Consider the following 14,611-nt stretch of genomic DNA (forward strand, 5'->3'; position numbering starts at 1 on the left):
ATACCTTATATCTCGGGGATATGCTGACACGTATAGCGGGACTGGATCCAATAACAGCAGTGGTTGCCGCTTCACCCTGTTGATAACATTAACCCTTGTTGTGGAGTTACGAGACTGTTGTTCCTCAGGCGTACGGCATCGTCTGGAAAGCAATCGACCGCAAAACCGGAGAAATTGTGGCGGTGAAAAAAATCTTTGATGCGTTTAGAAACCGGACGGATGCTCAGGTGAGAAGCGGCACTACCTGGGATGGACTGATGGTGGGGAGGGAGCAGGCACTGTGTCCTGGGGAATAAGGACTATCATGGGGTTGGAGCTGTATCATGTGGGGCAGTGGGCACTGTATACGTGGGGATATGGAAATTGGGGATTGTATGTGCGGGAGTGAGGACTGTAGACGTGAAGGCAGAGGGCGGGGGGACTGTATATATGGGAGTAGGGGGAGTGGGAATTCTATGCATGGGTAAAGTGGGGACTGCAGGGGTGGGGGCTGGGTGTATGGACTGTAGGCGTGGGGGGCTGGGTGTATGGACTGTAGGCGTGGGGGGCTGGGTGTATGGACTGTAGGCGTGGGGGGCTGGGTGTATGGACTGTAGGCGTGGGGGGCTGGGTGTATGGACTGTAGGCGTGGGGGGCTGGGTGTATGGACTGTAGGCGTGGGGGCTGGGTGTATGGACTGCAGGCGTGGGGGCTGGGTGTATGGACTGCAGGGGTGGGGGCTGGGTGTATGGACTGCAGGGGTGGGGGCTGGGTGTATGGACTGTAGGCGTGGGGGCTGGGTGTATGGACTGTAGGCGTGGGGGCTGGGTGTATGGACTGTAGGCGTGGGGGCTGGGTGTATGGACTGTAGGCGTGGGGGCTGGGTGTATGGACTGCAGGGGTGGGGGCTGGGTGTATGGACTAGGTGTGGGGGCTGGGTGTATGGACTGTAGGCGTGGGGGCTGGGTGTATGGACTGCAGGGGTGGGGGCTGGGTGTATGGACTGCAGGGGTGGGGGCTGGGTGTATGGACTGTAGGCGTGGGGGCTGGGTGTATGGACTAGGGGTGGGGGCTGGGTGTATGGACTAGGTGTGGGGGCTGGGTGTATGGACTGTAGGCGTGGGGGCTGGGTGTATGGACTAGGGGTGTGGGCTGGGTGTATGGACTGTAGGTGTGGGGGCTGGGTGTATGGACTAGGGGTGGGGGCTGGGTGTATGGACTGCAGGCGTGGGGGCTGGGTGTATGGACTAGGTGTGGGGGCTGGGTGTATGGACTGTAGGTGTGGGGGCTGGGTGTATGGACTAGGGGTGGGGGCTGGGTGTATGGACTGTAGGCGTGGGGGCTGGGTGTATGGACTAGGGGTGTGGGCTGGGTGTATGGACTGTAGGGGTGTGGGCTGGGTGTATGGACTAGGGGTGTGGGCTGGGTGTATAGACTGTAGGGGTGTGGGCTGGGTGTATGGACTGCAGGCGTGGGGGCTGGGTGTATGGACTGCAGGCGTGGGGGCTGGGTGTATGGACTGCAGGCGTGGGGGCTGGGTGTATGGACTGTAGGTGTGGGGGCTGGGTGTATGGACTGTAGGCGTGGGGGCTGGGTGTATAGACTGTAGGCGTGGGGGCTGGGTGTATGGACTGTAGGCGTGGGGGCTGGGTGTATGGACTGTAGGCGTGGGGGCTGGGTGTATGGACTGCAGGGGTGGGGGCTGGGTGTATAGACTGTAGGCGTGGGGGCTGGGTGTATAGACTGTAGGCGTGGGGGCTGGGTGTATAGACTGTAGGCGTGGGGGCTGGGTGTATGGACTGTAGGCGTGGGGGCTGGGTGTATGGACTGTAGGCGTGGGGGCTGGGTGTATGGACTGTAGGCGTGGGGGCTGGGTGTATAGACTGTAGGCGTGGGGGCTGGGTGTATAGACTGTAGGCGTGGGGGCTGGGTGTATGGACTGTAGGCGTGGGGGCTGGGTGTATGGACTGTAGGCGTGGGGGCTGGGTGTATGGACTGTAGGCGTGGGGGCTGGGTGTATGGACTGTAGGCGTGGGGGCTGGGTGTATGGACTGTAGGCGTGGGGGCTGGGTGTATGGACTGTAGGCGTGGGGGCTGGGTGTATGGACTGTAGGCGTGGGGGCTGGGTGTATGGACTGTAGGCGTGGGGGCTGGGTGTATGGACTGTAGGCGTGGGGGCTGGGTGTATGGACTGTAGGCGTGGGGGCTGGGTGTATGGACTGTAGGCGTGGGGGCTGGGTGTATGGACTGTAGGCGTGGGGGCTGGGTGTATGGACTGTAGGCGTGGGGGCTGGGTGTATGGACTGTAGGCGTGGGGGCTGGGTGTATGGACTGTAGGCGTGGGGGCTGGGTGTATGGACTGTAGGCGTGGGGGCTGGGTGTATGGACTGTAGGCGTGGGGGCTGGGTGTATGGACTGTAGGCGTGGGGGCTGGGTGTATGGACTGTAGGCGTGGGGGCTGGGTGTATGGACTGTAGGCGTGGGGGCTGGGTGTATGGACTGTAGGCGTGGGGGCTGGGTGTATGGACTGTAGGCGTGGGGGCTGGGTGTATGGACTGTAGGCGTGGGGGCTGGGTGTATGGACTGTAGGCGTGGGGGCTGGGTGTATGGACTGTAGGCGTGGGGGCTGGGTGTATGGACTGTAGGCGTGGGGGCTGGGTGTATGGACTGTAGGCGTGGGGGCTGGGTGTATGGACTGTAGGCGTGGGGGCTGGGTGTATGGACTGTAGGCGTGGGGGCTGGGTGTATGGACTGTAGGCGTGGGGGCTGGGTGTATGGACTGTAGGCGTGGGGGCTGGGTGTATGGACTGTAGGCGTGGGGGCTGGGTGTATGGACTGTAGGCGTGGGGGCTGGGTGTATGGACTGTAGGCGTGGGGGCTGGGTGTATGGACTGTAGGCGTGGGGGCTGGGTGTATGGACTGTAGGCGTGGGGGCTGGGTGTATGGACTGTAGGCGTGGGGGCTGGGTGTATGGACTGTAGGCGTGGGGGCTGGGTGTATGGACTGTAGGCGTGGGGGCTGGGTGTATGGACTGTAGGCGTGGGGGCTGGGTGTATGGACTGTAGGCGTGGGGGCTGGGTGTATGGACTGTAGGCGTGGGGGCTGGGTGTATGGACTGTAGGCGTGGGGGCTGGGTGTATGGACTGTAGGCGTGGGGGCTGGGTGTATGGACTGTAGGGGTGGGGGCTGGGTGTATGGACTGTAGGGGTGGGGGCTGGGTGTATGGACTGTAGGGGTGGGGGCTGGGTGTATGGACTGCAGGGGTGGGGGCTGGGTGTATGGACTGATGTCGGGCCTGGCCGTACTCATCTCTTGCCTTCCCCTCTCCTTGCAGCGAACCTTCCGGGAAATCATGTTTCTTCAGGTGAGTAAGAGTCACATGACCATCATGATTAACCCTTTCATTACCACAGGGATGTAACTGTCCAACAGAAGCTTCTCAGTGTTCATGTCGTTTTAGTGTCTCTTACAGCAGCTCATTGGAGAAATGGGGGAAGAGTACGGGGTCACGTGACATCAGACAGAATACTGCGGAGTACGGGGTCACGTGACATCAGACAGAATACTGCGGTGTACAGGGTCACGTGACAGACAGAATACTGCGGTGTACGGGGTCACGTGACATCAGACAGAATACTGCGGTGTACGGGGTCACGTGACATCAGACAGAATACTGCGGTGTACGGGGTCACGTGACAGACAGAATACTGCGGTGTACGAGGTCACGTGACATCAGACAGAATACTGCGGTGTACGGAGTCACGTGACATCAGACAGAATACTGCGGTGTACGGGGTCACGTGACAGACAGAATACTGCGGTGTACGGGGTCACGTGACATCAGACAGAATACTGCGGTGTACGGAGTCACGTGACAGACAGAATACTGCGGTGTACGGGGTCACGTGACATCAGACAGAATACTGCGGTGTACGGGGTCACGTGACAGACAGAATACTGCGGTGTACGAGGTCACGTGACATCAGACAGAATACTGCGGTGTACGGAGTCACGTGACATCAGACAGAATACTGCGGTGTACGGGGTCACGTGACAGACAGAATACTGCGGTGTACGGGGTCACGTGACATCAGACAGAATACTCCGGTGTACGGGGTCACGTGACAGACAGAATGCTGCGTTGTACGGGGTCACGTGACATTGGCGCCGCTTTTGTCGCAGTTTCAGATTTTGAACTTGTGAGCCTCGAGGACCAGGACTGCAGCCCCCGTTGCTCTTGGCTTTGGGCAGTGTGTGGGGGGTTGCGGGCTCCTCATATATAATCTACTTGCTGTGCTGTCTGGACGTGTGATGGTCCCCGGAGGTGACGTCCCACCAATCATGTGACCTCTTCTGTCCCTCTAGGAGTTTGGAGAACATCCGAATATCATCAAACTGCTGAACGTCATCCGAGCGCAGAACGATAAGGACATCTACCTGGTGTTTGAGTATATGGGTAATGTGCGGCCCCCTCCCCTCTCCTGCATGATGTGTAATGTGCGGACCCATCCCCTCCCCTGCGTGATGTGTAATGTGCGGCCCCCTCCCCTCTCCTGCGTGATGGGTAATGTGCGGCCCCCTCCCCTCTCCTGCGTGATGGGTAATGTGCGGCCCCCTCCCCTCTCCTGCATGATGTGTAATGTGCGGACCCCTCCCCTCTCCTGCATGATGTGTAATGTGCGGACCCCTCCCCTCTCCTGCATGATGTGTAATGTGCGGACCCATCCCCTCCCCTGTGTGATGTGTAATGTGCGGCCCCCTCCCCTCTCCTGCGTGATGGGTAATGTGCGGACCCCTCCCCTCTCCTGCGTGGTCTGTAATGTGCGGACCCCTCCCCTCTCCTGCGTGATCTGTAATGTGTGGCCCCCTCCCCTCTCCTGCGTGATGTGTAATGTGCGGCCCCCTCCCCTCTCCTACGTGATCTGTAATGTGCGGCCCCCTCCCCTCTCCTGCATGATGTGTGATGTGCGGCCCCCTCCCCTCTCCTGCGTGATCCGTAATGTGTGGACCCCTCCCCTCTCCTGCGTGATCTGTAATGTGTGGACCCCTCCCCTCTCCTTCGTGATCTGTAATGTGCGGCCCCCTCCCCTCTCCTGCATGGTCTGTAATGTGCGGCCCCCTCCCCTCTCCTGCGTGATCTGTAATGTGTGGACCCCTCACCTCTCCTGCGTGATCTGTAATGTGCGGCCCCCTCCCTTCTCCTGCGTGGTTTGTAATCTGTGGACCCCTCCCCTGCGTGATGTGCAATGTGCGGACCCCTCCTCTCTCCTGCGTGATCTGTAATGTGCGGACCCCTCCCCTGTCCTGCGTGGTCTGTAATGTGCGGACCCCTCCCCTCTATGATGTGTAATGTGCGGACCCCTCCCCTCCCCTGCGTGATGTGTAATGTGCGGACCCCTCCCCTCTCCTGCGTGATGTGTAATGAGCGGACCCCTCCCCTCTATGATCTGTAATGTGCGGACCCCTCTCCTCTCCTACGTGATGTGTAATGGGCGGACCCCTCCCCTCTCCTGCGTGATCTGTAATGTGCGGACCCCTCCCCTCTCCTGCGTGGTCTGTAATGTGCGGACCCCTCCCCGATGTGTATTGTGCGGACCCCTCCCCTCTCCCTCATGATGTGTAATGTGCGGCCCCCTCCCCTCTCCTGCGTGATCTGTAATGTGTGGACCCCTCCCCTCTCCTGCGTGGTCTGTAATGTGCGGACCCCTCCCCTCCCCTGCATGATGTGTAATGTGCGGCCCCCTCCCCTCTCCTGCGTGATGTGTAATGTGCGGCCCCCTCCCCTCTCCTGCGTGATCTGTAATGTGTGGACCCCTCCCCTCTCCTGCGTGGTCTGTAATGTGCGGACCCCTCCCCTCTCCTGCGAGATGTGTAATGTGCAGCCCCCTCCCCTGCGTGATCTGTAATGTGCGGACCCCTCCCCTCCTGCGTGGTCTGTAATGTGCGGACCCCTCCCCTCCTGCGTGGTCTGTAATGTGCGGACCCCTCTCCTGCGTGGTCTGTAATGTGCGGACCCCTCGCCTGCGTGATCTGGAATGTGCGGCCCCCTCCCCTCTCCTGCGTGATCTGTAATGTGCGGACCCCTCCCCTCTCCTGCGTCGTCTGTAATGTGCGGACCCCTCCCCTGCGTGATGTGTAATGTGCGGCCCCCTCCCCTCTCCTGCGTGATGTGTAATGTGCGAACCCCTCCCCTCTCCTGCGTGATCTGTAATGTGCGGACCCCTCCCCTCTCCTGCGTGATGTGTAATGTGCGGACCCCTCCCCTCTCCTGCGTGCTGTGTAATGTGCGGACCCCTCCCCTCTCATGCGTGATCTGTAATGAGCGGACCCCTCCCCTCCCCTGAGTGATGTGTAATGTGCGGACCCCTCCCCTCTCATGCGTGCTGTGTAATGTGCGGACCCCTCCCCTCTCATGCGTGATCTGTAATGTGCGGACCCCTCCCCTCCCCTCTATGATCTGTAATGTGCGAACCCCTCCCTGCGTGGTCTGTAATGTGCGGACCCCTCCCCTGCGTGATCTGTAATGTGCGGACCCCTCCCCTCCCCTGCGTGATCTGTAATGTGCGGACCCCTCACCTCCCCTGCGTGATCTGTAATGTGCGGACTCCTCTCCGATCTGTAATGAGCGGACCCCTACCCTCTATGATGTGTAATGTGCGGGCCCCTCCCCTGCGTGATGTGTAATGTGCGGACCCCTCCCCTAAGTGATCTGTAACGAGCGGACCCCTCCCCTCTCCTGCGTGATCTGTAATGTGCGGACCCCTCCCCTGCGTGATCTGTAATGTGCGGACCCCTCCCCTGTGTGATGTGTAATGTGCGGACCCCTCCCCTCTCCTTCGTGATGTGTAATGTGCGGACCACTCCCCTCTCCTGCGTGATCTGTAATGTGCGGACCCCTCCCCTGCGTGATCTGTAATGAGCGGACCCCTCCCCTCTCCTGCGTGATGTGTAATGTGCGGACCCCTCCCCTCTCCTGCGTAGTCTGTAAGGTGCGGACCCTTCCCCTGCGTGATCTGTAATGAGCGGACCCCTCCCCTTCGTGATGTGTAATGTGCGGACCCCTCTCCTGCGTGATGTGTAATGTGCGGCCCCCTCCCCTCTCCTGCATGGTCTGTAATGTGCGGACCCCTCCCCTCCCCTGTGTGATCTGTAATGTGCGGACCCCTCCCCTCCCCTGCGTGATGTGTAATGTGCGGCCCCCTCCCCTCTCCTGCGTGATGTGTAATGTGCGGCCCCCTCCCCTGCGTGATCTGTAATGTGCGGACCCCTCCCCTCCCCTGTGTGATCTGTAATGTGCGGACCCCTCCCCTCCCCTGCGTGATGTGTAATGTGCGGCCCCCTCCCCTCCCCTGCGTGATGTGTAATGTGCGGCCCCCTCCCCTGCGTGATGTGTAATGTGCGGACCCCTCCCCTGCGTGATGTGTAATGTGCGGACCCCTCCCCTCCCCTGCGTGATGTGTAATGTGCGGACCCCTCCCCTCCCCTGCGTGATGTGTAATGTGCGGACCCCTCCCCTCTCCTGCGTGATCTGTAATTTGCAGACCCCTCCCCTTCTTGATGTGTAATGTGCGGACCCCTCCCCTCTCCTGCGTGATGTGTAATGTGCGGCCCCCTCCCCTCTCCTGTGTGATGTGTAATGTGCGGACCCCTCCCCTCTCCTGCGTGATCTGTAATGTGCGGACCCCTCCCCTGCGTGATGTGTAATGTGCGGCCCCCTCCCCTCTCCTGCATGATGTGTAATGTGCGGACCCCTTTCCTCTCCTGCGTGATGTGTAATGTGCGGCCCCCTCCCCTGCGTGATGTGTAATGTGCGGACCCCTCCCCTGTGTGATGTGTAATGTGCAGCCCCCTCCCCTCTCCTGCGTGATCTGTAATGTGCGGACCCCTCCCCTCTCCTGCGTGATCTGTAATGTGCGGACCCCTCCCCTCTCCTGCGTGATGTGTAATGTGCGGACCCCTCCCCTCTCCTGCGTGATCTGTAAAGAGCGGACCCCTCCTCTCCTCTGCGTGATCTGTAATGTGCGGCCCCCTCCCCTCTCCTGCGTGATCTGTAAAGAGCGGACCCCTCCCCTGTGTGATCTGTAATGTGCGGCCCCCTCCCCTCTCCTGCGTGATCTGTAATGTGCGGCCCCCTCCCCTCTCCTGCGTTATCTGTAATGTGCGGACCCCTCCCCTCTCCTACGTGATGTGTAATGTGCGGACCCCTCCCCTCTCCTACGTGATGTGTAATGTGCGGACCCCTCCCCTCTCCTGCGTGATGTGTAATGTGCGGCCCCCTCCCCTCTCCTGCGTTATCTGTAATGTGCGGACCCCTCCCCTCTCCTACGTGATGTGTAATGTGCGGACCCCTCCCCTCTCCTACGTGATGTGTAATGTGCGGACCCCCTCCTCTCTCCTGCGTGATCTGTAATGTGCGGACCCCTCCCCTGCGTGATGTGTAATGTGCGGACCCCTTTCCTCTCCTGTGTGATCTGTAATGTGCGGCCCCCTCCCCTCTCCTGCGTGATGTGTAATGTGCGGCCCCCTCCCTCTCCTGCGTGATCTGTAATGAGCCGCTCAGTCCTCAGTGATGCGGAGGGACCCCTGATATGGAGTAAGGTGGCTGCCGGGCCGGGCTCACGCTGTTCTCGCCTCTTACAGAGACCGACCTTCACGCTGTGATTAAGAAGGGGAACCTCCTGAAGGACATTCACATGCGTTACATCCTCTACCAGTTACTCAAAGCTACGAAGTTCCTGCATTCTGGGAATGTCATCCACAGAGATCAGAAGGTGAGGAGGGGGCGTGCGCGGGGGGGGGGAGGGGGGGCTGACCTCATGCTTCAGGGTAACGGGGTCTCTTCTGTGCTCGCAGCCCTCTAATATCCTGCTGGATGCGGACTGTCTTGTGAAGCTGTGTGACTTCGGCCTGGCCCGTTCCCTGTATCAGATCCAGGAGGATTCTGGGAATCCGGCGCTCACAGAATACGTTGCCACGCGCTGGTACCGCGCTCCGGAGATATTACTGGCATCTCAGCGGTATGTAGAGGAATAGGAGAGCCACCGCCGATCCTGTGTGTTATATAGAGGGAGCGGTGCCCTGACCTCAGTGTGATCGCCCGCAGGTACACGAAGGGTGTGGACATGTGGAGTGTGGGCTGTATCCTGGCCGAGATGCTGCTGGGAAAACCGCTCTTCCCAGGAACCTCCACCATCAACCAGATCGAGCGCATCATGAGCCTCATCCCAGCGCCATCACCAGAAGGTAGTTCAGCGGCGATCAGCGCGGATCGCACGTCTCACTGTCCGGCTCTTCCCTCATTCTCTTTTCTTGCAGACATCTTGGCTATAAAATCAGAATACGGATCGTCAGTGATCAGCCGGATGAACTCCCGGTGAGTGGCGCCGCCGGTGGTGACTGATCAGGTCCCGGGTCAGCAGGGTTGTGTGGGTTATGGGTGACATGAAGAACGGCGGCCCCTAGTCAGGCATCCATGTTGTCTCCTCCCATCTTTAGTGGCGTCACCCCCCGTGGTATCACCTTCCGTATCTGTAAACCGCACCTCACCCTGTCATTCCACCAAAAATCTCATCATTCAAATCCTGGGGACCCCTCCCCCCTCTCATGTCTTCTCTGTCCTGTCCGTAGTCAGAAGATTCCTCTGCTGGAGCTGCTGCCGCCGAGCTGCCCCCCAGAAGCCATCGACCTGCTCAGTAAACTGCTGGTCTTTAACCCGGACAAGAGGCTGACGGCGGAGGAGGTTCTGCAGCACCCGTACGTGCGCAGGTGAGTGCTGCGCCACCCCGGACATCCTGCGTTATACTACAACCATCCCCCGCCCCCCTCTATATCCGCCATGTTGTAGCTGCATTACTATGAATCCGTCTCTTACAGGTTCCACTCCGCGGCTGGCGAGCCGGCCCTGGATTATGACGTCATTCTCCCTCTGGATGACGACATTCAGTTGTCTGTGGCCGAGTATAGGAACAAGTTGTACGAGGTGATTATATATAATATGTGGGGAGATACATGTGGGGTAGCCGGATCTTCACCCGCGCGGGCGCGATACTTCATGTTAATGCGGGTGCGCAGCGCGGACTTGTCCCTCACCTGGACTCTTATGTATTATTTGTATTTTTTTGCACCCTGGCATGAGGTCCCTCCAGATCCCCCACTTGTTTCTCCTCGTTGGTTTCTCATTACCTCGCGCCAGAAGTGCCGGGCTCATCACGGTCCTCCAGGAATATTCCCTCGTGACGGTCTGACAGGTTTTACTTCTGTCCTCTAGATGATTCTTGACAGAAAGATCAACACTCGGAGGCAGAAAAGGGAGGACAAAGAAGGTGCTGAACCTGTGGCCAAAACTTCACAGGACTCCGTCTGTCCTCCGCCAAAGGAGAAGAAGGACGTGGAGCCTCCAATATCCAACCCCAGCCAGGTCCCGGCGGCTTCTGGGACCACCGTCACTGCTGACTCTACTGACGGCTGTGCCCAGAACAACGTGCAAACTGGGCCAAAGCCCAAGTCTCCCGCCTATAACCCAATAACCCACGGCGTCACTCAGCGTATGTAACGTATTCCCTCCACCACTGGCCTCGCACTGTATTAAGCCGCCATTATTATTGGGCTAAGTAACATAAGGATGTCTTTTCTCCCTTTCAGCAGGATCCGTCTATTGGAGAGGAGCTCCGCAGCAAAAAAGATCAGGAAGTCAACAAAGTCAAGAGCACGGCGTGACCTCCCAGACGGGTGCCCAGGGGGTAAGACAAGTGTCACCCTAATGTATCCAAACAATGACCCACGCCACTTGTATCCCCACTCAAGGATTGTGTGTCCTGATTTCTCCACAAGGTTAATAAAGTCTGGGAGCCACGAGGGAAAACGGCTCCTGCCACAAAGACTCGTTCCTTCTCACTAACCCAGCAGGCGAGGGCAGCTGCCCCAAACAACCCGCTCACTCGGAAGGACACACTGCCCGCCGGAACCGTGAGCGTGGCAGCCGTCAGCGCCAGACTAGTAAGTAGAACTGGAAACACTGACAATCACAGATCTCTGGACTGGCGAGGAGGGCTGGCGAGGAGGGCTGGCGAGGAGGGCTGGCGAGGAGGGCTGGCGAGGAGGGCTGGCGAGGAGGACTGGCGAGGAGGACTGGCGAGGAGGACTGGCGAGGAGGACTGGCGAGGAGGACTGGCGAGGAGGACTGGCGAGGAGGACTGGCGAGGAGGACTGGCGAGGAGGACTGGCGAGGAGGACTGGCGAGGAGGACTGGCGAGGAGGACTGGGGTCCTCTATAGACTGGAGATAGTGACTGAGGTCCTCTATAGACTGGAGATAGTGACTGAGGTCCTCTATAGACTGGAGATAGTGACTGAGGTCCTCTATAGACTGGAGATAGTGACTGAGGTCCTCTATAGACTGGAGATAGTGACTGAGGTCCTCTATAGACTGGAGATAGTGACTGAGGTCCTCTATAGACTGGAGATAGTGACTGGTGAGGAGGACTGGAGGTAGTGACCGAGGTCCTCTATAGACTGGAGATAGTGACTGAGGTCCTCTATAGACTGGAGATAGTGACTGAGGTCCTCTATAGACTGGAGATAGTGACCGAGGTCCTCTATAGACTGGAGATAGTGACCGAGGTCCTCTATAGACTGGAGATAGTGACCGAGGTCCTCTATAGACTGGAGATAGTGACCGAGGTCCTCTATAGACTGGAGATAGTGACCGAGGTCCTCTATAGACTGGAGATAGTGACCGAGGTCCTCTATAGACTGGAGATAGTGACTGAGGTCCTCTAGACTGGTGATAGTGACTGGTGAGGAGGACTGGAGATGGTGACGGAGGTCCTCTATAGACTGGAGATAGTGACCGAGGTCCTCTATAGACTGGAGATAGTGACCGAGGTCCTCTATATACTGGAGATAGTGACCGATGTCCTCTGTAGAATGGAGATAGTGACCGAGGTCCTCTGTAGAATGGAGATAGTGACTGAGGTCCTCTATAGATTGGGGATAGTGACTGAGGTCCTCTATAGATTGGGGATAGTGACCGAGGTCCTCTATAGACTGGAGATAGTGACTGAGGTCCTCTATAGACTGGAGATAGTGACTGAGGTCCTCTATAGACTGGAGATAGTGACTGGTGAGGAGGACTGGAGGTAGTGACCGAGGTCCTCTATAGACTGGAGATAGTGACCGAGGTCCTCTATAGACTGGAGATAGTGACCGAGGTCCTCTATAGACTGGAGATAGTGACCGAGGTCCTCTATAGACTGGAGATAGTGACCGAGGTCCTCTATAGACTGGAGATAGTGACCGAGGTCCTCTATAGACTGGAGATAGTGACTGAGGTCCTCTAGACTGGTGATAGTGACTGGTGAGGAGGACTGGAGATGGTGACGGAGGTCCTCTATAGACTGGAGATAGTGACCGAGGTCCTCTATAGACTGGAGATAGTGACCGAGGTCCTCTATATACTGGAGATAGTGACCGATGTCCTCTATAGAATGGAGATAGTGACCGAGGTCCTCTGTAGAATGGAGATAGTGACTGAGGTCCTCTATAGATTGGGGATAGTGACTGAGGTCCTCTATAGATTGGGGATAGTGACCGAGGTCCTCTATAGACTGGGGATAGTGACCGAGGTCCTCTATAGACTGGGGATAGTGACCGAGGTCCTCTATAGACTGGGGATAGTGACCGAGGTCCTCTATAGACTGGAGATAGTGACCGAGGTCCTCTATAGACTGGAGATAGTGACTGGTGAGGAGGACTGGAGATAGTGACCGAGGTCCTCTATAGACTGGAGATAGTGACTGAGGTCCTCTATAGACTGGAGATAGTGACTGGTGAGGAGGACTGGAGGTAGTGACAGAGGTCCTCTATAGACTGGAGATAGTGACTGAGGTCCTCTACACTGGAGATAGTGACTGAGGTCCTCTATAGACTGGCGATAGTGACCGAGGTCCTCTATAGACTGGCGATAGTGACCGAGGTCCTCTATAGACTGGCGATAGTGACCGAGGTCCTCTATAGACTGGCGATAGTGACCGAGGTCCTCTATAGACTGGCGATAGTGACCGAGGTCCTCTATAGACTGGCGATAGTGACCGAGGTCCTCTATAGACTGGCGATAGTGACCGAGGTCCTCTATAGACTGGCGATAGTGACCGAGGTCCTCTATAGACTGGCGATAGTGACCGAGGTCCTCTATAGACTGGAGATAGTGACTGAGGTCCTCTATAGACTGGAGATAGTGACTGAGGTCCTCTACACTGGAGATAGTGACCGAGGTCCTCTATAGACTGGCGATAGTGACCGAGGTCCTCTATAGACTGGAGATAGTGACTGAGGTCCTCTACACTGGAGATAGTGACTGGTTAGGAGGACTGGAGGTAGTGACCGAGGTCCTCTATAGACTGGAGATAGTGACTGGTTAGGAGGACTGGAGGTAGTGACCGAGGTCCTCTATAGACTGGAGATAGTGACTGAGGTCCTCTAGACCGGTGTATAAGGTGATTGTGGTCATGGATGGTCAGTACATTTGATCGGTCTCTTCCGTCCTCTAGAACCAGCGCACTCCAGTAGTGCAGAGTCGTGATGTGAGGTCTACCCAGAAGTTCAGCAAGAAGATGTTTCAGGGGGCATCTAACGTCAGCACAACGGGGGACCCTAAAGCTTCACTGCACAGTTACACACAGGCCTATGGGACTATCAGCAAATCAGCCCTGCAGAATCTGTCCCTACAACGGGCGGACAAGTGACGGGAACCCCTCGCCCCATCATCCGGGGTCCCTGCTATTTTTCGTCCTTCCTTTCAGCAGCTGTTAAAGTGCCTTCTCCCATGTAGAGATAACGTGGTGGCGTCCACGTCGGGGAGGACACGTGGACTGCAGAACTTGTAGCAGAAGATTTGTGCCTTGTACATGATCCCACTGATCAGGCAATGAGTGCAGTGAGGTCCGGTGAGGTGGTGATGAACCTCGCACCTCCTGCTCCTCCGTCTGCATCATGTGGTGTTTTTTACTGGTTCCACGTGATAATAGAGGTGGATTATTTATTCCGTCCGTCTTGTGTGGGTTCCAGCAGGTCCTCAGAGGAGGCTCCATGTGTCTGTGACCGCGGGGCGCGGGCTCCACTCGGATACCACCGGTGATTGCACCAGTATCTGGTGATCCGATGAAATCCTTGCTGTGGTTAGACCGCCCACAATTCACCGGCTCGAGAAAGGCTCCGCCTTTTTTCCATGGATAGAGCCGGGTGACCCCTCTGTTGTGTTGTTTATCACGGTCACATTACGGGGACACATTTCTGGATTTGCTTTTATTGCCCGTGTTGTCTGCGCTTTGTCCCCGCTGTCTATTCTCCAGGACCGGGAGAGGCGGCGATACCAAATATGTCATTTTTTTCTTTACCTTTTAGTAAAAAATGTTTTATGGGGAAAAAGTCGTTTTTGTGTCGCTGCCTTCCGAGGAACCCGCATGTCCTAGAGATTTTATGTAGGGTAATCCATGACCTGGCGTATGTCGGGGGTAAAGACTCTGCCTCTCCTCCTCACACAACACTGGGTGGTCGGAAAGGGTCTTCAGATTCTCAGTTCATTGCCCCAGAGACGTTTATGGCAGTTCGGCCTTCACACTGCAGAGTGTTGTCAC

The 14,611-nt window shown here is 57.5% G+C and overlaps 1 protein-coding gene across 3 annotated transcripts in view; it reads left to right on the forward strand.

The window, feature by feature from the left end:
• The window catches only part of MAPK15 (mitogen-activated protein kinase 15), a 37,350-nt gene extending 23,042 nt beyond the window's left edge, over positions 1–14,308 (forward strand). The window contains exons 3-15 of one of the 3 annotated variants that reach the window (XM_075849451.1): positions 129–227; positions 3,314–3,343; positions 4,345–4,435; positions 8,620–8,750; positions 8,833–8,996; positions 9,083–9,222; positions 9,295–9,352; positions 9,607–9,744; positions 9,853–9,958; positions 10,247–10,523; positions 10,621–10,718; positions 10,810–11,271; positions 13,526–14,308. In XM_075849451.1, the coding sequence (XP_075705566.1) occupies positions 129–227; positions 3,314–3,343; positions 4,345–4,435; positions 8,620–8,750; positions 8,833–8,996; positions 9,083–9,222; positions 9,295–9,352; positions 9,607–9,744; positions 9,853–9,958; positions 10,247–10,523; positions 10,621–10,718; positions 10,810–11,271; positions 13,526–13,720 (1,989 nt within the window). In that variant the 3' untranslated portion in view covers positions 13,721–14,308. The remainder of the gene's footprint in view (positions 1–128; positions 228–3,313; positions 3,344–4,344; positions 4,436–8,619; positions 8,751–8,832; positions 8,997–9,082; positions 9,223–9,294; positions 9,353–9,606; positions 9,745–9,852; positions 9,959–10,246; positions 10,524–10,620; positions 10,719–10,809; positions 11,272–13,525) is intronic. The other 2 variants (XM_075849453.1, XM_075849452.1) reach the window with 2 other exon arrangements.
• Positions 14,309–14,611: the final 303 nt, after the last annotated feature.

The sequence above is a fragment of the Rhinoderma darwinii genome, unplaced genomic scaffold (genome assembly GCF_050947455.1).
Source record: "Rhinoderma darwinii isolate aRhiDar2 unplaced genomic scaffold, aRhiDar2.hap1 Scaffold_838, whole genome shotgun sequence".
In the NCBI taxonomy this organism is placed as follows: Eukaryota; Metazoa; Chordata; class Amphibia; order Anura; family Rhinodermatidae; genus Rhinoderma; species Rhinoderma darwinii.